Source organism: Mirounga leonina, unplaced genomic scaffold, assembly GCF_011800145.1.
Source record: "Mirounga leonina isolate KUSES-001 unplaced genomic scaffold, KU_Mleo_1.0 Mir_125, whole genome shotgun sequence".
In the NCBI taxonomy this organism is placed as follows: Eukaryota; Metazoa; Chordata; class Mammalia; order Carnivora; family Phocidae; genus Mirounga; species Mirounga leonina.
The window spans coordinates 13,795,947-13,819,237 of NW_023270305.1; the positions used below are offsets into that span (position 1 = coordinate 13,795,947).

At 53.7% G+C, this 23,291-nt stretch overlaps 1 protein-coding gene across 3 annotated transcripts in view; it reads right to left on the minus strand.

Annotated features, from left to right (window-relative positions):
• OTOF (otoferlin) overlaps nt 1-23,291 on the minus strand; it is a 92,993-nt gene that overhangs the window by 32,926 nt on the left and 36,776 nt on the right. For 2 of the 3 annotated variants that reach the window (XM_035000455.1, XM_035000453.1), the window contains exons 4-8: nt 21,249-21,348; nt 18,586-18,767; nt 5,728-5,801; nt 4,628-4,754; nt 4,097-4,151 (exon numbers count right to left, since the gene is read on the minus strand). In XM_035000455.1, the coding sequence (XP_034856346.1) occupies nt 4,097-4,151; nt 4,628-4,754; nt 5,728-5,801; nt 18,586-18,767; nt 21,249-21,348 (538 nt within the window). Of the gene's footprint in view, nt 1-4,096; nt 4,152-4,627; nt 4,755-5,727; nt 5,802-12,148; nt 12,194-18,585; nt 18,768-21,248; nt 21,349-23,291 lie in introns of all 3 variants that reach the window. The other variant, XM_035000454.1, reaches the window with a different exon arrangement.

Sequence of the window (23,291 nt, forward strand, 5' to 3'; positions counted from 1 at the left end):
GACTGTAACTCAAGACTGGGAAGTAGACAGACACAGTTTTGACTTATTAAGGTAATAAGATATGCCATCATGAGATTAACCTTCCAAATGTGAGCAGTTGGTTAGTTTTTATGTTTTTTATCCAGAGGCCCAGCAAATGATGCTAGCGTTTCTGCCCCCTATTCCTTTTCAGGACCCAAAGGGTGGGGAGAGGAGGAGGGCAGAGGGTTGAAAGGAGCAGAGGGTGGTGGAGTGGGGAGAGAGAGGCTCCAGAAGGTGCTCTTTGCTGGCTGACGGGTGCCCCCTGAGGGGAACCCTGAAAGTGCACCACTGAGGTCTGTGCATGGTGTTGGTGGGGAAGGAGAACGTCATTCCTGCTGGCTCCCCACCCCCACCTGGGGCTATATGGAGGGGAAAGGTATCACTTGGACTTGAAATTTAAAACAAATTTTGAGGGGTGCCTGGGTGGCTCAGTCGGTTGAGCGTCCAACTCTTGATTTTGGTCATGACCTCAGGGTCATGGGATCGAGCCCCACATCTGGCTCCCACTCAGTGGGAAGTCGGCTTGAGATTCTCTCTTCCTCTGCCCCTCCCCACTCTCAAATAAATAAACAAATCTTTAAAAAAAAAGTAGAAATAAAATAAAACAAATTCTGAGGGAAGGGATTGGCCATCTTTTCCTTCCATTCTCCAGTCATCAGCAGAGAACTCGATATTTCCACGGTGTAAGATGGGGAGGCAAATAGACCCACAAAGGGACGGACCAACCAGCTGACCAGGGAGGCTCTTTTTGTAATCACCTATTCAGCCCTCCTCTCCCAAGATAAGGGACCTAATCCCTAGGTGACTTCATGAAAGCCATTGCAAGGAACAAGGCTGAATGTAAACCTATATCTCTGCCGTGGGAGAAGCCAAGAATCATGGCACTCTGTGACTTGCTTCCATGGGATCTGACTGTGCTGCAGGAACAGTGGTGGGGAGCTGGAGATGGCAGGGGGCAGGCCCGTCAGTGCTGCCCTTCTGAAACACCCTTTACCTTTTCTCCCCTCCGGGTGGCCGAGGTGACATGACCAGATACGCATTTTGAGAAGATCACGCCAGAGGTGGTACAGAGACCAGCTAGGAAATGGGTACAATATTGCCTTCGGGGCTGGGGTCTAGGGTCACTGTTCAGGGAGCTGACATGGAGGCGAAAATGTATTAGGTCTTGGTGCCCGGAAGAGAGGGCAGGGAACACACTCAGGACTCCATGACCCACCAAGAACATCTCTGCCAAGTGCTGAGCTTTGCTCACTCTGATGGGGAAGCTGCATATTCACTGGGATGACATTGCAGCTCTCGCCTTCGAGATGCCAATAATCAGGAAAGGGTTTACACATGACATACATTCTAACCAGAAGAAGCAAAGGGGATGGGCACGCCATGGCCTTTTCACTGTTCTGAGCCCTCAGGGTCCTTCCCGCATCTGAGTTCAGCTAAGGCCCTCTCCTCCCACCAGCTGGGTGCGCTTTCTGAGGTCTTTCTAACTGGGCAAATACAAGTTCTCCACAGACTGACGTTACTTTGGTAAGTTTTCTTGCCTTGTACATTGTATTTATTGGAAGCAAGAATAAATCCACTCTTGCACCCTCAGGGCTCTCTCTCAAACTGTATTCATATTTATAGTTGAGATGGGAATGAACTTGTTGGACAATACTGTGTTACCAGGTTAAATACAACAACTGTCTGTTCAATTGCAGAATGTCTGGAAAGTCTTTGGAGGGAGAAAGTGTGGTCCACTCAATAAAAGTCTCTGTCAGGAAGCAGTTGGAAAGAGTTTTGAAAACAAGCAGTAGTAGTAAGCTAAAGATGAATGGGGACCAGAGGGGGTGACTGTCCAAAAGGCTCAATTAGAGAGAAATTAGTCACTCTGACTGCTTCAGTTGGACATCCTTGGATTTGAACTCTGGCTCTAACTTTTTTTTTTTTTTTAAGGTTTGATTTTTTTAATTGAGAGAGAGAATGAGAGGGGAGAGGGTCAGAGGGAGAAGCAGACTCCCTGCTGAGCAGGGAGCCTGATGCAGGACTCGATCCCAGGACTCCAGGATCATGACCTGAGCCAAAGGCAGTTGCTTAACCAACTGAGCCATCCAGGCACCCTTGGCTCTACCTTTGAATAACTGTGTGGCCTGGGGTAAGCTCCTTACCCTCCTTGTGCCTCAGTTTCTCACCTATGAAATGTAGTAATACCTATATTTGGATGGTTGAAAGAATTACATTAACTTAAATGGAAAACACACATACAGCTCGCAGCATAGCGCTTGGCTCATAGTAAGCCTTCAAGAAAATAAGTTATGTTAACAGGAACAACAATTACTCCATTTTCTACATGCCCTTATGTGGCAGGCTGGTGACAGTACAGGGGGAACAGTATCTGAAAACACAAAGACAAAGAGGTTTTTGTTCTTTGGAATTTTCCTATGCTCAGAAAACAGGGGAGCAAAGCCCTGAGCCCAGTGCCCTAGAAAAGCCTTCGGAAGTCTTAAGATAGTCTGTGTTTGGGTGGTGGCAGAGACGGGAGGGAGCGACATTCCCAGACCTCCCAGGAGCCCAAGGGCTTGAGGCTGGCTAAAACCACTGCCTGGGGCGAATTTTCGAGCACCTGGAAAGACGGTTGCCAACCGGATGAAAAGAAACTGAAGCAAGGATTAAGGAGAAAAGGAATGTCCTTGAGAAAACATGACCAGATGTACTGATACAAAGAAAGGGGCTTCCTAGTCCTTGACACCATCACCTGAGGGAGGTGCGGTGGGGCTGTCCTTAACGATGGGGTGGTACGCACAGCATCTGGGAAATGAGTACCGAAGATACAGCTCTATGGGTGTCTGGGTGGCTAAGCGGGTTAAGCGTCTGCCTTCGGCTCAGATCATGATCCCAGGGTCCTGGATAGAGTCCTGCACTGGGCTCCCTGCTCAGCGGGAAGCCTGCTTCTCCCTCTGCCCCTCCCCCTACTCATGCTCTTGTGCACGCTCTCTGTCTTGCAAATAAATAAATAAAATCTTAAAAAAAAAAAAAAGATATAGCTCTAACCTGGGAGAGGAGGCGCATTCTGATTCTGGGCCCTGGTTCTGATACAGTGGCAGCCAGGTGGGGTCTCTTGAAGGCTCTGTTTCCTCTGACCAGTGAGCATACTCACTCAGTCCTAGGAATGCCCACAGTCTTCTGACCTAAAGCCGGGTCTTGTTAGACTCTAAGGGAAGGTCTAGAGCAATGGGTGGTCCATGGGCCCTCTTGCTTCCAGATTATAAACAAGTACTAGGTGTTTCTGGCTTGTACATTAGTCGGTTGTGGGTTGTGTTAGTGTAACTCAGTCTCTCAGGCTCTGATCAACTCTGCCAGAAGAGACAAAATTGGGTGTGTGGCCCTGCAAAGCTCAGGACCAGGTCCCCAGGCTTGGAGGGCTGCACTGGGATTCAGTTGTCCTGTGTGGCCCTCTCTGAGCAGCTACCAGCCATGCTCATGACCCATCCTGCAAGCACTATGGCCACATTTACAATTCAATGGCTTTAAATCTCTCCCTATCTCGGCCATTTTGTCTCCAGTTTTAGAAACACACAAACAGAAAAATTAACTGTTAATTTCAGAAAACACAGAGAAAAAGAAAAAGAAGAAAAACCCGCCCACATTCTCACCATCTATGGATAACCAAGATTGACATTACTTCTGGCATTAAAATAATAGAAAACAATATTTAAAAAGCACACCAAAAAAATCTTTCTTCAGAGGCTCTTATTTTAATTGTTGGAATATATATAGTGGTGCTTCTTGGTCTTTTTATGGTTTTTCCAGGTCCCTCTAACTTTATGAAGTCCAGTGCTGGACACGAACAAAATCCTGGGAGGGCTATAACCAGCATGAGCAGAGTTCTCAAGTTCCTCTTTAGGCCTGTGCCTCTTTAGTTATGACACTTTTACAAGTGCCTCCCAGAAACACGCTTACTTTAGGAATTTACATTCAGCTTGTGGTTCTCTATGACCCTCAGATCCATGCAACCACAGAGTCTACAAAGCACATCTGGTCAGAACTCCCCACTTGAGTAGAGTCTGCAAGGTATGCAGCCTTGAGTTGCCCCACCTACCTGGAAATCCATGGGTCGCCCGGCACATGGCTCCATCTTAATGTCTGGCTTGGACCTGAGAAGGAGAATGTACAGTCAGGCCTGGTGTAAGGGGACTGCTTGCAGGGGAGGAGGTGGGCACTGGCAGTGGTTGGACCCTGGCAAACAGCAGAAGGACAGAATCATGGGCTTCAAACACTCCAGGACTGTCAAACGGAATGGGGATGGGGATTAGTTGTTTTGAGGCCCCAAGAGAGAGGACTAGCTAATGACATAAGTGACAAGAGAGATAGATAGTAGGTCAACAGGTTCAGATGTGGGCTGGGCAGCTCTGTGATTTCCTTTGGCCTGGAGGTGTTCAGTGACCTGGGAATAGGCTCCTGACTTTGTAGGGACCGAGGCGTGGGAGACATCCAGGAAAAGGAGAAAGGGGCAGGGTTAGGAAGAAGCTGGTGGGGGACCCTGATTCTTCCCCACCCCAATTCCACACACAGCGGGGTCCTGCCTGATGGGGCAGAGGCAGTTTGGGCTTTGTGACTCCTGCATATTCACCGCTTGTTGGAGACATTGGTGGTGAGAGCTGTGACAGAGGCTAGAGACATGGAGTCGGGGTCCAGCCCATTCCCCAGCCGAATGGCCAACCGGTCAAGGTCCTCCATCTCCAGTACTGCTGGTTCATCTGCCGAAGAAAGGCCAGTTAGGTGGACTAGATGGTGGGATACAGACTGTCTCCCCTTTTGCTTCAGCATCCAGGAAGCTAACAGCCAATTTCTGGGTTTACTTGGTAGCATCTGCTTAGAATGTTATGGCCCGTATACCTGCAGTATTTCCTATTAATCTTGATCTTTGATTTTAATTGATTTTAATTGATATTGTAACTGGTCTTGTTTTTTAATTTTAATTTTTTAAAAGATTGATTAATTTTAGAGAGAGATCAAGCAGGAGGGGCAGAGAGAGATTGAGAATTTCAAGTAGACTGCGCAGAGTGTGGAGCCCCATGTGGGGCTGGATCCCAGGACCCTGGAGATCATGACCTGAGCTGAAAGCCAAGAGTTGGACGCTTAACAACTGTGCCACCCAGGCGCCCCCAGAGTGATCTTTCTCTGCTGCCCTGCTGCTCTGTCAGCTCCCAGGCCCCAGCCTGCCTCTCCTCCCCGGAGCCTTCCCTGCAGCCTGGTGAGAAGGCTTGGGGAAAGGCAGGACTTTAAGTCCTGCCACTGAGTAAGCATTCTCAGGACGCGCTGGTTTTCCCCCCAGAAATAGGGAACTGGTCCAACCACTTTCGTTTTTTGTTACTCCCTTCTCTAATGAACAATCTCTAGGCTTCTGTGTGCAGGAAAAAAGCGGGGAGCAGAGAGGGCTGGTGGAGCCTTTTATAAACAGGCCCATCCGACAGAGGGTTCTGCTCAGTTCTAGACCAGAGGAGATGCTCTTCCCACCCTTAGTGCTAGGAGCGCCCCCTTCCCGAAGACCACCTTCAGGACCCGGCTCTGCTGGCAGCCAATGGGAGGCCAAGGGCCCGCCTAGGAGGCTTCGCCGGCCAATCACAGGAGAGCCTTTTGGGGCGCTGCCCACGGAGGGAAGGGGTTTGGTCTCTGTCCGGTGCAGAGAGATGGCCTCAGACTTGGCTGGGCTGGGGCGCGCGTCCGTACCGTGTCTTTGGGGTTCCTCCTTGTGGGGCCGGTTCTTGCCGAGCTTCATGGCCGAGAACACACTCCTCCCGGCTCTGTGAGGCGGGCACCCGAACGAGGTGGAGGGAGATGGACGCCAGGAAGAAGACACACAAACACAGGAGAGCAAAACCCGAGAAAGAACACGTAAGAGAAAGGAGCTGCATACTCCAGCCCCTCACTTGCTGGTCCTGAGATATGTTGGGGGCCAGACTTTCTAAAGCGGGAGCCAGGAGGGGGAATTAGGGCAGAGGAGACCCCACCACTTCCTCCTTCCCCGTGCCTTCGCACCACTCGAGGAGCAAGCCAGGGCCCAGCGATCAGAGAAGGTGACCTTCAGCTGGAAAGCACGATTTTAACTGGAGCCCTCCTGGGGCCTGTGCTGATCTCTCCCTCAGTCCGGTCTTAGAGCTCTGAGCTCCATCATGCCTCCGAGCATCTCCTCCCTATCTGAGCACCCCACCTCAGCTGGTTGGAAAGAAAGCCACATGACCCGAGACCGAGCATCAGGACAGATGGACAGGAACAGGATCAGAGGGCAGAGGACAAGGAGGAGGCGGGGGATGTGGTTGAAACTAGCAGCTCAGTTCTCAAATGGTGCTGGTGATCAAAGCTTGCCTTGTCTTTCCCAACCTCTCCATGCCCTCGGATTCTCCTTGGTCCCCAGTGAGGAGGAGGAGATGGGCCCTTTCCCATCTGTCTTTGGTGCTGGCTTACACCCCTTCTGCCTGTCCCCACTCACTGTGGAATCCCTCCTTTCAACCAACCCCCGGGAACGTATGCAGACTCCATAGTTCCTACCTCTTTCTCTGGCTTGGAGTGGCCTTGTGCCCCCAGGTGAAGGGCCTTGCAGTCAGGGGGCCTGAGGGAAGGGGGCAAGGGCCGTCAGTGTCCCTTCAGTGATGTCCCTGCAGCCGAGCCTGAGGTCCCTGGTGCCAGCAGGGACCCGGAGTAGGATCAGTGCGGGGTAAAGTGCAATATTCCATTACCCCATCAATATTGCAAGAGCTGGATACCTGACTCCCTCCTCTTCCCATTCTCCCTCCTCCTGGGTGTAGCTCTGTCATCCTGTAGGCCCAGGTGGGGCGAGATGGAGGCTCCAACTCTGAGCTCACCTACAGCAGAGCCCACCCACCTTTGGGTCACACATCTCCCTGTGGAGCTTTGACTATGGTTCCCAAGACCCCCTGCTCTTTATGCCGGGTAATGTGAGGTTGGGCAAAACCTTTCTGTCCTTGTAGGGATGGCCTAAAAACCTCAAGCCCCTCTACTCCATGTTGGGGGCCAATCTTATTCCCCCAAATCTGGCCCGACCCTAACCCCAGGCCTTTCTTTACTCTTCTTTGCTTTCTTTACTCCCAGGCAAGACATGGAGGGTTATGAGTCTGCATCCCAGTGAGAGAGTGACCAAGAACCCTTCCGTGTGCATCAGCTCACAGCTTAGAAAATAGCAGTGTATCTATGGTTTCCTAAAAAGTCACGAGGTGGGTGAAGGAAGGCTGGGGTAACACTGATGTGTCCACACTAGCCAGCATCATGTTGTCTGGAACGTCACAATGGAGGAGAGGGAAAGGAAATTTCTCCCCTTCTAATAAGGGGAGGTATATACCTATGTGCCAACAAGAGATTAATTATATAATTTTTCTTGAACACCTACTGTGAGCCAAAGGCTTTTAGGTGTTTGCTCATTTCATCTTCATAGCAATCCTGGGAGGGACATACACTTTTCCTCATTCAGCCCAAGGGAAGACTCAGAGGCTCCGAGCGCTGGGGTTGAAGGGCAGAGCCCCCACCTCCAAGGCCGGCAACTCCTGCACCCTCGGCCCACGATAGGATTGCACTTCCCTGTCGCTGGACATCCCATCCTGACCATTTGGAACTTCAGTGAAGAGTCTCCAGGGCCTGCACTTGTAGGTGTAGGTGTGGGCCATGGACCAGCACAACCCACAGATGGGGATGCCATCTATGAAGAGTCCCACAGACTACCCAGGTTTACTTACAAAGAAGGGGCTTGTTCACAAATAATCTCAATCTCAATGCATTTTGGAAGAGACTGCCATGAAGGTTAATGGCTGGTGACAAAACATGGAATAGGTCAGGGACCTCATCAGGAACAACTGAGTGGCCGTGAGAATGGACCAAACTGCCTGGCTCACACTGGCCTGGTGGCCTTAAGGGTGGGGATACTGGCTACATCTGACCCCTGCAACAGGATGCGTGCCTAGTGTGGGTCCTCACTCTGCTTCCTGTCTCAGTGTTTGGGACTCCATTCTGCCCAGCTTTTCTGCTCTGACTGCCAGTTGCCTGGATTACCCAGGAGTCTCCTGGACGGCTGGCTTTGTACAATCGCTTCTTGGCCATTTCTGGGTCATGCCATCCTTACAGTCCCCAGGCCCAAGCTGTGTGGGACCTACACAATGCCATCACGCGTAGCCTGCTCCTCAGCCCCCAACTCTCTGCGCTGCACCAACCCCCCATCCTGTTCCCCTTGCCCTAAAGCTCCTGGGAAAGTGCTCTGAGATGGTAGCTCAAAGCATTGTGTTGGGTCAGAAGCAGGTCCTGCCTGGAGAAGCCAGCTGCTTGGCATCCTGGGACAGGGTCTGTATCTGCTGCCTGAGGCCTGGGGGCGTTCCAGTAGTAGGGAATTGTGGCTTTCTGATACTGGTCCTGAGGACCCACCCATGTAGAAAAGGGCCTGGGGCTTCCCTTGGGCAGTTACGGCCCTTGAGTTTGAAAGTCACTTTCTTTCTTAAAACAAATATATTTGGAAGCAAAGATTGAGACATAAAAAAACCCAAAACTCTATGCTCTCCTACTATTCTCTACTGTACCCTGAAGCCAATCAAAGGAGAAACCCCTCTTCCCAGACCCTGCATAATTTTAAGCATCTCAGGTGGACAGGTTCACCGGTGGTACTCCTATGTGCCTGGAAATATCTCAAAATCATGATTTCTCCCTTAATGAAAAATGCAGAATGTGTAGGGTAAATGTAATTTTCAAAATTCTTACTGTGGGCTTTCCACCTGTTTGTTTCTCCTAGACCTGCTCCTCAATTCATCTGGACAGCCTGCAGCAGAGCGTGATGTCACCGGCTCGCACTGCCCTTTGGAGCTTTCTGATCGATGACACAGCAGAAGTTCACTAGAGAAGCAGCCTCTTCTGCCTGTTACTGCACCGCTTTCCAGAAAGACCATGCCTGCTCCCCTTGGCAAAGGGGAAAGGTGATTTTTGGAATAAATGTGAACTTAGGCAGGGATTGTTGAAGATTATCCACTTGTGTTAAAGACTAAGATTTCCAAAATGTGGAATTTGTTGACTAGGTGACTGGTGCGCTGGTGTACTGAATTTTTGTTTTCGTTTTTACATAAAATGCTGCATTTTATTAAGAGACGAAGAAAACAAGCCAATCATCAACTCAGTGAAAAACTACTTTGCAACCAAGTGGCTCCTCATTCACGGCTGCAGGAAAACAGAAGCTGGAGCCAGGGGAGGTGGGCCTCTGTGGGGCCCTCTGAGGATTCAGGGTCACATTTGGGCTTCCCCGTGGCTGGATTCACTGCAGGCAGAATGATAGGCACCTAACAATGTAGCCCACTCTTTCCCTCTAGGGAAAAGATTTTAACATTAGTTCACTCATTTGTAAACTCTTTTTTTAAATTCCTGGACCTGATGATTTCTTTGCTGGTTCCACGGCTCAGATCTAGAAGGATGTCGTGGTTGGGGGATGCACTCAGGGCCCCTTGGGAACACAGGCCAAAATAAATGTTGTGAGTTCAGGTCTGTGTATTCTTCTGGAGGCTGTGCCTTAGGGGCTGCTCTGCCTGACCGTGGACTCCAGGCCTGGCTGCCCACCTTCAGTCCTCACACTCCAGGCTCACCAGCTCAGGCCTCAGGTAATCAGGGGGACCTCCTGCCTGACAGGGACAGGTCTCTGGCTCTCCGCGTTGTTGAAACAGCGACATTTTGCAAACTTGGGGACATGTGCTCCACGTGCCTCTTGGTGGGTTTTCTTTCTTTTAATCCCTTTGTCCCAAGTGCAGCTAATTTCATAATTGCAGGCTGTAGAGTTGTTTTTCATAGTGTGTTGAATTTCAGTTAGTTTCAAAGAGCTTCCCACATCTGGGCAGGATAGGTTGAGCCTTCATACAAGAACCTGTCTCCGAACTGACGTGTTTGCCCGTGCGCCCCGGGGGAAGCAGGAGGCTTGGGAGGCCCTTGTGTACGGAGGCCCACAGTTCACCCGGGAGCTGGCTCCTCCGCTCTCCCCGGTGGCCAACCCCGTGCAAGACTCAAGCGAACAGCCTCGAGGCAATGGATTCCCACCTCCCCAAATCAAGCTCTCCCCACATCTCACGGACTCACGGGGAGCACGAGTCCTCTCATGGCTGGATCCTTCGGTTTTTCCTACTGCAACTGGCACATACTTCCACTTATTTCTCCTCAAGGGAGGTCCAAACTAGCCAGCTTTGCCACACAATAACCTTTCAGGGATTTAAAACGGTTTTTATAATTGTTCTTCCCCAGGCGAAAGAGTTTCAACTGGTTTATAATCTCTTTTTAGCAATCTCATTTCCCTCCCCTTTCAATCCTCCTCCTGCCCTACACATTAAAATACGAATAAAAATTGCTGTTTGACTTTATCCCCTGTGTTGACTAGAGGTGACAAGAGCTTCGGATCAGGTAGTGCTAGGGACCCAGCGTTTACAGCGGGGCTACAATGTGCCTGCGCTGCGAGGCGCCTCAGCTGCGGCCAGTCTGCGTCGCTGGGGGTCTGGCTTGGGACAGACTGAGGAGCTGGAAACCAGGCAGGGCCCTCAAGCATCGCCCCTCGCAGACAGAGCCCGGGGGAGGGACAGGCTGTGCACACCTTCTACGGAGGCCTTTTACATCTAAGGGTCCATACCCCTCGAAACCTCTCTCTACGAGGGACCCCCAGCTCAGTGTCTGCATCATCTCTCACCGCACCCCCACCCCGGCCCCCAGATTCAGCTCTCTGGCTCCCTCTCCAAGCCTGGTGTGAGACCTGCCTTCGGCTCCTTCCCTTGCTCAGAGCATGGCACATTCCTCCACCCTACAGGTGCCTGGGCCTGAACTTTCCCCACGCGGTGCCATCGCCTTGTAGTGCTTTTGCTCGTGTGTAACAAGTGGGAGTTGGAACTCAATAAGCTTTTGTTAAAGCACTGGACGACGATGAGTCCCCCGGGATCTTAACGCAAGCAGAGGTCTCAGGCCCATACCCCATACCCGTGCTGACCACCCCAGGCCCCTAAAGCCACAGTCCTGGTGTCCCCATGATGTTCTCATGTCAACTAGTTTTTAGCTTATTGGCATCACATTCTGGGGTAAATCTCTTAACATCTCTGAAGCTCAGTTTCCCTCTCTGGAAAATAAAGACCACATGCTTGGCTTTTCAGCTTGCATCAGTGTATTTGGAGAATTAAATTAAATTTAGAGTACAGTCAAGCGCTCTAAACTCCCTGGGTCTATTGTTAACTCTGGGTCAGAAGCTAAACTCCCTGTGTTGTCATCCTAGCTCTGCTCCTATTCTGGGGCAAGTTACTTCCCCTCTCTGGGACTCAGATTTGTCGTCTCTAGGAAAGGGCTGTGGCCCAGAGGCCCCCTCCAGCTGGTCAGCCCTGACTACTACTGCTCCTGTGAATTCCCCAGGATGCTGGAGAGTTCTTGGGACAGCATGTGCTTTTGAGGGACCCTGGGAGACCTACTCATATCAGCCCCGGGCCTTGAGCCTTTCCAAGCCCCTGTGGCTGGCCCCTCTCACCTGGGTTCCCCACCTCTGCCCTCTCCCAGATAGCCCCTGATCTCTCCCTCCCACAGGAAGCCTTTTGGGGGATGGAGATTGTGCAGACAACCAGAGAGTGCTCATCTGCTCGTCTCCCCTTAGCTTTCAGGGGCTTCATGTCCCAGCCACCCCTGTGGCCACTCCAGGCCCGGAGTCTGTCCTCCTTGGGCCTCCAGGCCTGCATGTCCACCTTCCCAGCCCTGCCTTGACTCTTAGGGGGCCATTGGCTTCTTGGGCCTTCCCCACTCCTATGCCTTCAGTCACACTCTCCCTCCCTCACAGGGAAGCCTAAGGGCCTGGTACGTGGGTGTAGAGCTGAACAGGGAAGTAGAGGAAGAGTCAAAAGACACTGAAAGGAGGCAGGAGGGAGTGGAAACCAGTAGGCCCAGATACCTGCCTGCCCCCCACCCCCGCCCCCTCCCTCCCTGACCCTCACCCCCTATGGCCAGATGGACAGACCTCCCTTGCCCTGCCATCCCCCGGTGCTGGCTCCACCAGGACAGTCCACACCCAAGCCCACTGAGACGGGCCATCCCGACATCCACACCCTGTGGTGAGGAGCCTTTGGGCCCCATGGGCTCCGCCCTGGCCTGGGACACCTACTTGTGCTCGCCATCTCTGCCTCCCTTGGTCTTCTCTCTGCCTTTGCTGAGTAGGGGGAAGAAATGAGGAGACAAGGGGATGTGAGTGAGAGGGTGTGGACCAGAGACACTTGCAGACTTAGACCCTGGCCCTGCAGACCCCCCACTCCCCAGGGGGCTCCTTATCCCAGGGACACCTCACCCCACAGCTTCTCACTTCAGCCTAAGCCTGCTGGGCAAGGAGCGGATGGTCCCAGGCTCTGCCCTGGTCACAGGAGTGGGGCTGGGTGGCCACTCTCCCAACCCTAAGCCCAGGAGAACCTGGAGCCTTGATGAGGGAGGAGGCCTCAGGGTATTGGCTGCTCTCTTCCATTCCCAGGCAAGGGTTTGGTGATTTCTAATGTGGGTCTCAGATGCCTCAGGGAAAGCAAGGTTAGATGAACCTGGCCACCCTCCAGGCCTGGGCCACCCTGCTCCTCCCCATCTCCTCCCCTGATCTCCTCCAACGGAGTGGCCAGCAACCAGGCTCTGAGGGCCTCTAAGAGGAAAGGTGGGCCGGGGAGATTCTGGGCACGTGGTAGTAGAGAGCTAGCACTCTGGGGCGCAGGGCAGGGTAAGAACGGTGCTCTTCTCCCTCTTTAGGGAGGCTTTCAGAAAACCCTTCTGGAATGTTCTCTCAATGCTTCCCTGATGCTGTGGCAATGAGGATGAAGGAAAGAAAGCAGGCAACAATTAGTGATTTTTTTCCTCTCCTTGTTCTGCACTGGCCTGGGCCTTGCCAGGTAGACAGGACTTCTGAGCCCTGATAGCTCAGAACCCGAAGGCCTAGATAGATCACGGCTGAAGTTCAGCTTCGGCCAGTGATCCTTTGCATTAGGCAAGCTGGTCAGTCTGTAATTCTTTTCAAAATAGTCAACATCAGCCAGGTCTCTGGCTGTCGAAATCGGCTGAGACCACTGATCAGAGAACACCCCGCTGTAGAAAAGGAGAGATTGTCTCAGCAGCCTCATGCTGGCCCCAGGCCTGGCTGGTCTTGGGGGCAGGCAGGTCAGGCGTGGGCCATGGGCCCCACTGGGACCCAGTGAGAGCTGCATGGGGCTTGCTCCAATGAGCTTTTGAGAACGAGGGCTGAATGGAAGATTTACTGGCCTCACCCTCACAGTAATCCAAACAGGGCTGCCTTTTTCTGAATTATAGATCCAAGTTTTGAGGGAAGTGTGTTTATTATTTTTAAAAGAACTCTGTAACCCTGAAAAGTTTGAAAAGCATTGCAATAGAGGAACCAGAAGGGGAACTGTATCATCTAGGATTGGCCGAGGATGGAATAGGAAGGGGGAATTTATTTACCTGAACAATAAAACGTGATACTTTTTCTCTTTCCCTCTGGGTTTTGCTCTGAAATCTCAGAGAGGTGTCAGGCTGGCCCAGTGGGGGAACCGGTCAGGCACAGAGCAGGCCAAGGCCCAGCATGCAGCTGTGCTCAGCACACACTGCCTGGCCCATGCCCCCCATGACCCTTCCCCACATGCTCCAGGCCTCTGGGCCTACAAAGGGGCTGCACGCAGGCCCACAGTCTGAGTATGGAAATGGAGAAGGGAAAAGAACTATCTTTCTCTGAAAAAATAATCCTACAACCCCTATTAGGACTACAACTAACAATAATAAGGCTTCAAGGTTCTGTGCTCAGCCTGCCCTCAGTCACTCAGCCACAAGTGATGGGGGTGGGATGCGGCCTCTGTCTTTGTTGCGAGGGGTGAAGCCCTGGACTGCTCTGACTTTCCTCCTAGAGTCCACGTTGTGGTTTTAGTGTCCCGCTCTGGCCAGGTAAGTCCTGTTCCTCAGCCAGCATCCTCTCTCTCTGGGCCTTGGTTTCACACCACCTCTCCCTCACACCCATCCCCATTGCTCTGGGTGTGCCACTGAGAGCAGCCACAGGGTGGGAGATCCTATATGGCAGCCCGCTGGGGAACTCTAGGCTTTGCTGGGACCCAAGTGCTTCATGGTGCCAGGCCTCACTCGAACACTCAGGCCTGGGCCAGGGATGGAAGGGAACCCTGGCTCCTCTATGCATCTCTGGAGCTCAGCCTGGGGAAGGGAGGCAGGGAAGAGATCATGGGAACTGGTAGAGCAGCGCTCTGGGGGCGAGGCTGGCTGTGCCGACCACATGTATACCTGAGGACATACACCATGGGGATACCCTGTTGCCCTCTGACCCCAGTTACAGGAGTGGGGGGCTACCTAGCTTCCATGGATCTCTGCTGGAGTGGAAGAATGATCCATAGGGAGAACAAGAAAAGTGGTCCCCCCCTTGCTTTCCCAAGATGAGACCGAGCAGAGAGGAGCCCAACAGGAATCTCCCACCTTCTCAGACAGGGGTGCCGGGCGGAAGGAGGTGGGGCCGTGCAGGGCAGGAGGCCAGGCAGGTGGAGAAAATGAGGAGAGAGAGTCACAGAACAGAGGGAATCCGCAGGAAAGCTCCAACAGAAGCTGCAAGATTAAAGCTGGGGCTCCTTTCTGTCCTTCTGGGCTGTGGCTCCTAGAGGCGCTGCTGCAGCAGAGCCCAGAACCCAGCAGTGAGCGCAGCGCCCTGGCATCACATAGAGAGAACGTACGTGCACGTGAGTGTGGGCAAGCACCTGGGCACTGTGCACGTGCATACGTGTTCGGGGCCAAAGTCTCCTCTCCCTTCAGAGCCTGGGGCAGGTGTATCCTCACTTGCAAGGCCCAGAGCCCTGATTTTGTGCTCCCGAGAGCAAAGTGTCCATGGAGTTAATGATTTATTCCTTCTCGGCAACGCTGACTGCTGTGGGAGGTGAGGGGACCCCTGTGAGCAAGTGAGACCCACCCCGGGCCCGGGCTGCTGTGAAGCCCTAGCGGTCGGCAGCATCGTCAGCAGGGCCCCTGGTACAGGGTGGGGTGGCCAGAGCCAGGGGGACCTTGATAACAGGGCCTGGGCCCAAAGGTCACATCGTGCTCAGGGTGGAAGCTGGGTGGGGGACACGGAGACTCGGGAAAGGAAGAAGGAATCAGGTGAGAAACTGGCTCCAAAGAGCAGAGCTAGGATCCGAGCCCTGTGCTCTCCATGGCATTGCACGGCCTTCTGGAACACTCCCAGGGTGTTTTACAGAGAGCTGGCCAAAATCAGGGGCCCCTGGTTTGGGGCAGAGACTGGAGAAGTAGGCAGAGTGGCTCAGAGGGCACAAGACTGACCAGGGCCTGGGATCAATGGAACTGTGGCAGGAAAGTGTTAACAAGCTGATACTATTGGGTTAGGGGTTAGGGGTTGGGGGGGGGGCATGCTCGGGCAGAGGGGCCAGCACACATTCCCTGAGGTCAAATGGGAGAAATTTCCAGGAAGAGACTTAAGGCCTTGGGAGTGAGTGCCCTTAAATAAGGGGAGCCTCTACAGAGGCCTTTGCTGGGGTGGTGAGGGCAGGTGGCTGGAGCCCAGCCAGGGGTGCCCAGGCCCTAGAGGGAGAAGTGTGGGCTCCCCAGGACTTTCCCCCATCAGCCTCCTCTGTCATTCATGGATGAGTCCCTGCCAGTCCGGGGCAAAGGCTGTTTCCTGCCCGTTCACTCCACCAGCACCCCCCACCCTCCAGCAAGCACCCTACTGAGCCAAGTCACACAGAGCAGAGTGGATTCTCACACCAGACCCCCATGGATCCAGATGACCAGGTGAGACACTGCTGTTGGCCAGCAGTGAGGCTTCCTTGTTGCTGGTGATGGGCCAGAGGAGAGACAAGAGAGGCACGTGATAGACTGAGCACCTTCATCTGCAAAGGGATGGCCTTTTCAGGAGTGGATGGAAGGCAAGGGCAGACATGGGGAAGGAAGACTTCACTGGGGCTCAGAGGCTAGGCACATATATCCTTTCCTCCCTCTGTCCCTTTGTTGGCCAAAGCCTTTCTGGAGGGCTCTCTGGTCCAGAAGACGTGGTTTCCTCCCACACTCCAGAGCTGACAGGCCTGGCTGGTTGGCACTTTGGTGACGAGAGTGAGACATAACACTAGAGCCTTGAGGCCCACTATCAGGTTCTTGTCGGCACCCATGCTCCTTGACCCAGAGCTCACAGGCCCCATGGAGGCAGCCGGAATTAAGCTGTAGGATAAACCCAAACGCTCTAAAGCAGCTCCACCTTCTCCTCACTAGCAAAGCGTCCTCCTCGAACATTCTCACCTCTTCCCCATACGTAGCCTGCTGGCTTCATGGCAAGGCCTGGCAAGGACACCATCCCCAAAGTACTCTTAGTGTCGGGGCGGGCAGCCCCAGCGGCAGCCGGGAAACCGTGCACATGCTCACACAGCCCCTCCGACATGGGGCCGTGGCATCTGGAAGACAAGGGGCTCTGACCGTGGTTGTCACCCTCTCCCAATTCCCAGTCCCAGAAAAAACCCTTCTTCCTGCTCTGGCTTCTGGCTGCTGCCCTGGGATAGGCCACAGGAAGGTCGGGGAGTGGTGGGAAAGCACAGCCACGCCCTCTATAGATCTGGGGGCCAAAGCTCCACATTTTGCTCTCTGCATCCACCCCTGCCCCTTCCGGCAGCCTCCTGGCCCGCTGTCCTAGGACTGAGAGAGGAACTGCCTCAGCATCCCCGAGCTACAGAAGCCAAAGAGGGCAGCCCTCGGCTGTCAAGAGCTCCCAGAGAGCCGTTTCATGTGGGTGCTACCCATGAGATCCAGAGTGTCCCTGGGTCCCTCAGGATGTCACAGTTAGAGTGGAGCCAGGATGTTCAACCCATTCCTGTAACTGGCCCAGAGGGGTAGGTCACTCCTTCAAAGTCACTTTGCCAGTTAGTGGCAGCCAGGATGGGACTTAACAGAACTTAGCTTCCCTGATTCCGGGCCAGTGCTCCTTCCCTGCACTTGCTGGCCCTCACGCGGCTTCAATCTTGTGCCCTTTCTTCGAGCCCCAGCCAAGCCAAGCTCTTTCCTATGTGGGGACAGAGGATTGGGACCAGATGGTGCCCTTTGTGTGTGTCCCCTGGCTCTCCACTGGGTCCCTGCTCCTCTTGTCACCATTTCCAGCCGGATCCTGCCCCTTTGCACTGTTCAGCTGCCAAGAACCTGTTTGTCAGCAGCCCTGACATGGGGCAGCACTCGGCACCCCAGTTACAACCTGCCCCTCCACAGTGCTGCTGGCTCTCCTAACAACAGGGTGGGGGTGGTTCGCATTGCCCCCGGGCCCCATTTTACAGGTTAGGAGAGGCAGTGAAGTGGGTATGTGACTGGCCAAGGGTCACAAGACTGGTAAGAGGCAGAGCCGGGACTCAGACCTGGGGCTCCTGAGACCAAACTGCACACCCTTTCCATCGGGCTGGCCAGAGTCTAAGGAAGACAGGCTCCCCGCTGGCCTAGGCGATGCCACCCCATCCCCCGGCTGGCCTGGAGTCAAAGGTCTGGTGTATTTGCCACATGCACGGTTCCTTTGACCTTGTTACTATTACTCCCCACCTGGCTCCCAGGATCTTAAGCTTGTATATTGTATGTGTGTGTGTTTGTGCGTGTGTGTTGCTGGAGGAGAATAGTTCAAGTACAAAGAAGAAAAGCATTTATGTCTCATAAAAATACATCAATTCTCAATTCAATTGCACTGATTTAGAATCTGTGCTTTTTCAGAGCAGGGACTGAATACACTTTTTTGGAAAGGGAAGGCAGGAGATTGGAGGGAGGCAGTCACTGGGAGGGAGTCCCTCCCCTAAAACTTTAGATGCACCATTGACTTACCTGCATTTTACACATTATTCCCAGTGAACTAGGAATCTATAGCCAACATTTTACTAACTTAGAGTCTGTCTCTCCGAGTCCTAAGAGTAATACAATTGCATTTCCTTTTTGAAAAATCATGCTTTCAGAATGTGCAGGCCTGGACACAGCATGCTGACACGTGTGTGTGGCAGGACATTTGCAGGTGTGAGTCCTAGACACTGAGGGGGCCAGGATGTCAGGATGCATTCTTCTCAACAGAAGAGAGGCTGTGTCCTGACCAAGACCTTTGGCTTCACCCTAGCAGGAAAAGGCCTCCCACCCTCTCTTGGACCTCCATGGGGCCAGGGTGGATGGCAGGCCACCAGGGGCTGGTCTGACACTGCTGGGTCTTGGACCAGAGAGGTTAGGGCCCCCTCCTGTCTGCCTCACCTGTTCTCTTAGGAGGCAGGGGGCCTAGCCTCTTCCCCTCAAGTTAGAGCTCACCCTCCTAGAACTCCCTCAGGGTAGTAGGAGGCCTGGCCCCTCAGCCTGATCCCTGATACCCTGCCCCCTGGGTGAGCCCTGGGGTTGGGGGACAGGTGTGTGGCGCACTGTAGAAACACCTTCCTGCCTCTTTTATGTCTCTCCAGCAACTCAGCCCTGGACTCTGAGCCCAGTCAGGCCAAGAAGGGCCTTCAAGGGGGACCAAGCCCCAGGCATCCTCCCTGTGTCTTTGGGGGTGGTGGGCAGCCAGAGGCCCTGGCCTGTTACCTCCGGAAGCTCTTCTCGCCTGGTGTCCGGGAGTTGGGGCGGGAGCCCGGGAGCAGCCCATCTGTCTCCTGGCTGTCCTTCTCTTCCTCATGAAGGGACTCGTCCCCTAGGAAGTCTCCATCATCCCAGGAGCCCACCGTGCCATCTGTGGCCTGATACCGGACCTCCACACACAGGCTGGTCTGGAGGGAGAGGGGTGGGTGGTGAGCAGGGGAATGTGATAGCAATAACATGCACAGGCCACCACTTTGTGATGGTTACAAAGTGCTTTCGCTTCCTTCACTGGCTGGAGGAAGACAAGCTGGGTGTTATCCTCCCCACACCTCCATTTGGCAGATAAGGAAACCGAGGCTCAGAAAGATCGAGACATACAGATTCAGTCAACTTAATGGGTTCTGGCTCCTGGTCCTGTTGCACTTGACTCTGCTCCTCCCTGGTGCCCAAGGTGGGGGGCGCACCCTGGACAGTTGAGTCTAGACTGCAGTGGGCTCTCTGAGTCCACCACATACTTAATCAAGAAGATCATTCAGTGGTCCCAGTGCCTTGTCCTCAGAAGCAGGGCTGACCTCCCCTCACTCCGGGGCTGGAGATGTGATAGGAGCTGAGCCTTTAGGAGAAGAGGCCTGGGCACCTCCAGAGGCCTGGGGCCGGCACTTCTTCCTGCTCATCTGACACCTGCTCTCCTACTCTGGAGGAGGGACTAGGGGGTCAGCCTGGGCTTTTCTCTGGGAGAAAGTGGAGCCCTAAACCTGGGCCCAGGCTGCACACTTGAGAATCCTGGTTGGGCTTCTTGCTCTGAGTCCTTGGGCCACTTACCTCCTTTCAGCTCTAGTGTCTCCCCGGTACACAGGGAAGACTCATTCTAGTCCCTTCCTCAGCCTGCATGGGTGTCAGGCTGTCTCCCAGATATACCTGCTTTTCCTCACAGGTTGGGGGTTGACTTGCTCCTGCCACCCACATAGGCAGCCTTCGTTCGACACAGGCTTCCGAATGCCCAGGCTTCGATGTCCCCAGGGAAGGAAAAGGTACACATATTTTCTGAACCCTCACAGTGCTAGATGTCGTGTTAAGATGCTTTACTATAAACTCATTTGATCTTCTCAACACTTCAACTTACCCCACCCAACGTACGAGAGGGTAAATTACTTGCTTGAAGTCACATAGCTAGGATGTGCTAGTGCTGGGATCTGAGCCCAGCCGGGCTGACTCCAAGCCTCATGTCCTTCGCACCGAACCAATGTGGCCCTTTTGATGTGACCAGGGATGGTGTGGTGGGAAAATGGTGGCCTGGCGTTGGAAGTCCTGGGTCCCAGTATTGGCTCTGTTGTTGACCAGCTATCTGACCTTGACAAAATTCATTCCCCATCCAGGACGTCAGGGTTCCCATCCACTAAATGGGTAGCAGTGGTAGGTGGGAGATGGGCTAGATCATCTGTAAGTTCTTTCCTCAGCCTGATTCTAGAAATACAGAGCATGGATTGTGCTGCCTACTCGTCCCTGCCTCCTTCCTCCTTTCTCATCTCACTTCCTCCCACTGGTGTCCAGAGCTTGTTCTGCATCCCCTCTCCCCTTGCTGGGGTGGCCGAGCCCTCCTGACTTCAAGAAGCCCCCCTGCTCACACCAGCCCATGGAGGGAATAGCCTGGCTGGGGCCATGCTGTGAAGTCCCGAATGCCCTCCTGTTCTCTGCAAGAAAGCATCTTGAGACACCAAGGCACTGTGGGAATTTTTCTCCACCCTTGGCACTCTTCAGAGGGGATTCCTTCCATTCTGGCTCCCCCTGGCTGCAGCCCTGCCCTCTGAGGCTATCCTGCTGGCTTACCACATCAGGCCATATATTATGCAGGATGCAGGTGAGAGAACCATGGCATAACCCCATTTTACACACACAGGTAAACTGAGGTCAGGAAATAGGAGTTACCAATATTATTTTATGTATTTATGGAGCACTCCTTAGGTGCCTAACTATTCTAAGTACTGTCTGTGTATTCTCATTTAATCTTCAGAACAATTCCTGTGAAGCAGATATAATGTTGCTCACTTTGCTGATGATAGGTAACCTGCTCAAGTCACACAGTTAGTGGCCTAAGGTTCGGATGCAGGGGCTGTGTTCGTCAGCACAGCCTAACTGCCCGTGAGTGGACATGAATGAGCTGAAGGGGACAAATGCAGCAGAGCAGAGCCTCAGGTCAGAGCCTCCAGGTTAGCTCATTTCCTTGCTTTGTTAGAACAGGTACTGAGTGCCTACAGACCGTGCATCATTAGCATGTGTGTGCTTACACTGGAAGTGCTGGGATGGGACGCGACAACAGGGATAGAAAACGAGGTACCTGCCCTCACCGAGTGGCTAGTCTTAAAGAGGCTCCAGGGCAGGCGTGCAGAATGAAGATCATGGCCTGGAGTGGCCAGCAGGGCTCAGCCTGGCCTTCAGATGCTGTCCCTTCCCCTTGGGACAGCAGACCCTACTGTGCCCCCAGTGCTCCAGCCATGGGCCCCAGGCTGAGGGGCTCCGGCAGTCTGACCTGAGTCTCCTCCTCCTGCCTCACCTCGCCACCCACTAGGAGCATCCCCCAGACCACCTTATGAGTGGGAGGCGGCAGGTGAAACAGGCCCCTGCGGGACCCCATAAAGGGCAAGTCCAGGGACTCTCTGGGGCAGACCCACCTTGATGATAGCATTGTTGTCATCCATCAGTGTGTCAGTCACCTCCACGTGGTTCTCCTCCACCACCTTCTGCAGCACCATGCAGAAGGTCCCGATGAGCCTGTGGATGGCAGAGGGGGCATGGCAGTTCCACACGAAGAGGCCAGAGTGAGAAACTGACATCCCAAGGGGCTGTGACTGGCTGGGCAGTGGGCTGGAGAGACGGAAGGTGTGCTTAGGCTCCAGGCTAAGCTTGGAGAAGGTGGCCCCAGAGCAGGGGCTGGTCCTGGCCAGGGCAGCATGTCCAGGAGGGCACGTGGCCCCCAATGAGTGTGAGTGGTTGTACGTGTGAGACCCACTTCCCTGGGAGAGCTCATGGGCAGTGAACACCCTTGGGGGATGTCCCCAGATGGGGGCTGGGTACCCCCTGGCTTGTGTTCCTTGAGCATGTGGAGTTGGGCTTCAGCTGAGCCCCTGCCCAGATGCCCAGTGGGGAGGTTGTTGGGAAAGGACCGGAGGTTCGTGGACACACAAGCAGCTTCTGCCCCCTTCTACCTCCCTAACCAAGGTCTCTACCCACCACTGGCTCACTGGTCCCCAGATTAGTCCGCAATACTCACATCTGCATTCCGCAAGCCCATTGAGGGCAAGGGCCCATCTGGTTGTGGGATCCCCACATTCCCACCTGACAGCAGAGGAGGGGAGCACAGGTGCTACCAAGAGCACAGTCCTGCGACCTGAAGCCCAGCTCTGACCCCAGCACGTTAGCTGCTTCCCTGACAGGCTAGGCTCTCTCAGTCCTGCTTCTCCTAAGATGAGCCAATAATCCTGCTTCTCTGGGTTGTTTAGAGGGCTGAGAGCCTCTGAGCATCTAGCACATAGCCAGCACTCCAGAAGCGGTCTGGTGGGTATGGAGGGGTGTGGCTCTGCTGTGAGCCTCTCCAGAGCGGGGGTGGGGGCTTGGGGGGTGGAGGGCTCTGTTTCCTACTTCCAGCCTCTGTTTGCTATTTCCAGCACACAGGAGCTCTCAACATCTGCTGGCTGAATTAGTGAACAACAGTGGGTGCCTAATAAATGCTGATTGAGTTGACTTGAACCCCATTTCACCCTATGGTTTGAAGGTCATTGCTCTGGGAGAGAACTGGGAACTGAGAGACGTTCTCACATGGTGATTCCACATGGGGTAGATTAAAACGTTCAACCGTTTTAAGCGGCAAAGGCTGAGGGGAGCGCCCAAAGTGTGTGAGAGCTGGAGGGGCCTTGGGGTCACCCGCTGCTGCCCTTGATTTACAGAGGAGGAAGGTGAGTCCGAGAAAGTAGGAAGGGACGCAGCTAACAGACGGCACATCCAAGCGAGTGAGGCAGGGGGCAAATTGTGACTTTAATGGACATGTCGGATGTCTGCACTCTCCTGAGGAGCGCACAGAGTGGATACTGTTTAAAAAAAAAAGGCTCCCATCTGTGTGGGGGGAGCAAGTGGCTGGAGCAGCCCTGGTGGACAAACATGAAATGCTTCCCTCCGAGGCTCAGAGCCCTGTCCACCCGCTGTCCTGCCTCCCCAAGGGCAAAACTCTTCATACCACTCCTCCACTGGAAAGCCTGACCAGGCTTCCAGGGGCTTCTGAGACCCAGCCCAGCGGAGGCCTCCCTGGCGGCATCCTGGCCTCTCCCCGGCTTGGGCCGTGCCCAGGGAGGAGAAGTCCCGGCAAGGGGCCAGGGGACCTGGAGCAGCTGCCCCTCAGTCTCAGCTTTGTCTTTATGACATGAGGAGGTGGGTGGGTTTGCAGCCCTCGTACTGTGTAGACGTTCTAACAACAGACTATAATTATGAAAAAATACGGGTCTTTTGACAGCTTCACCTCTTTTGATTTTCAATCAGTGGTTTTCGAACTTCAGAATAAACAGAATCTTCTGGAGGGCTTGTGAAAACATAAATGGCTGGGGCCTCCGCGTCCACGGTTGTGCTGGCAACTGTTTGACCCCCGGCTGGGAGAGAAGGACAGTCCTGACTTGGAGCTCCTGACGATCTCTATGGCGCCAATACTTGAGCCAAGGCCAATTTCA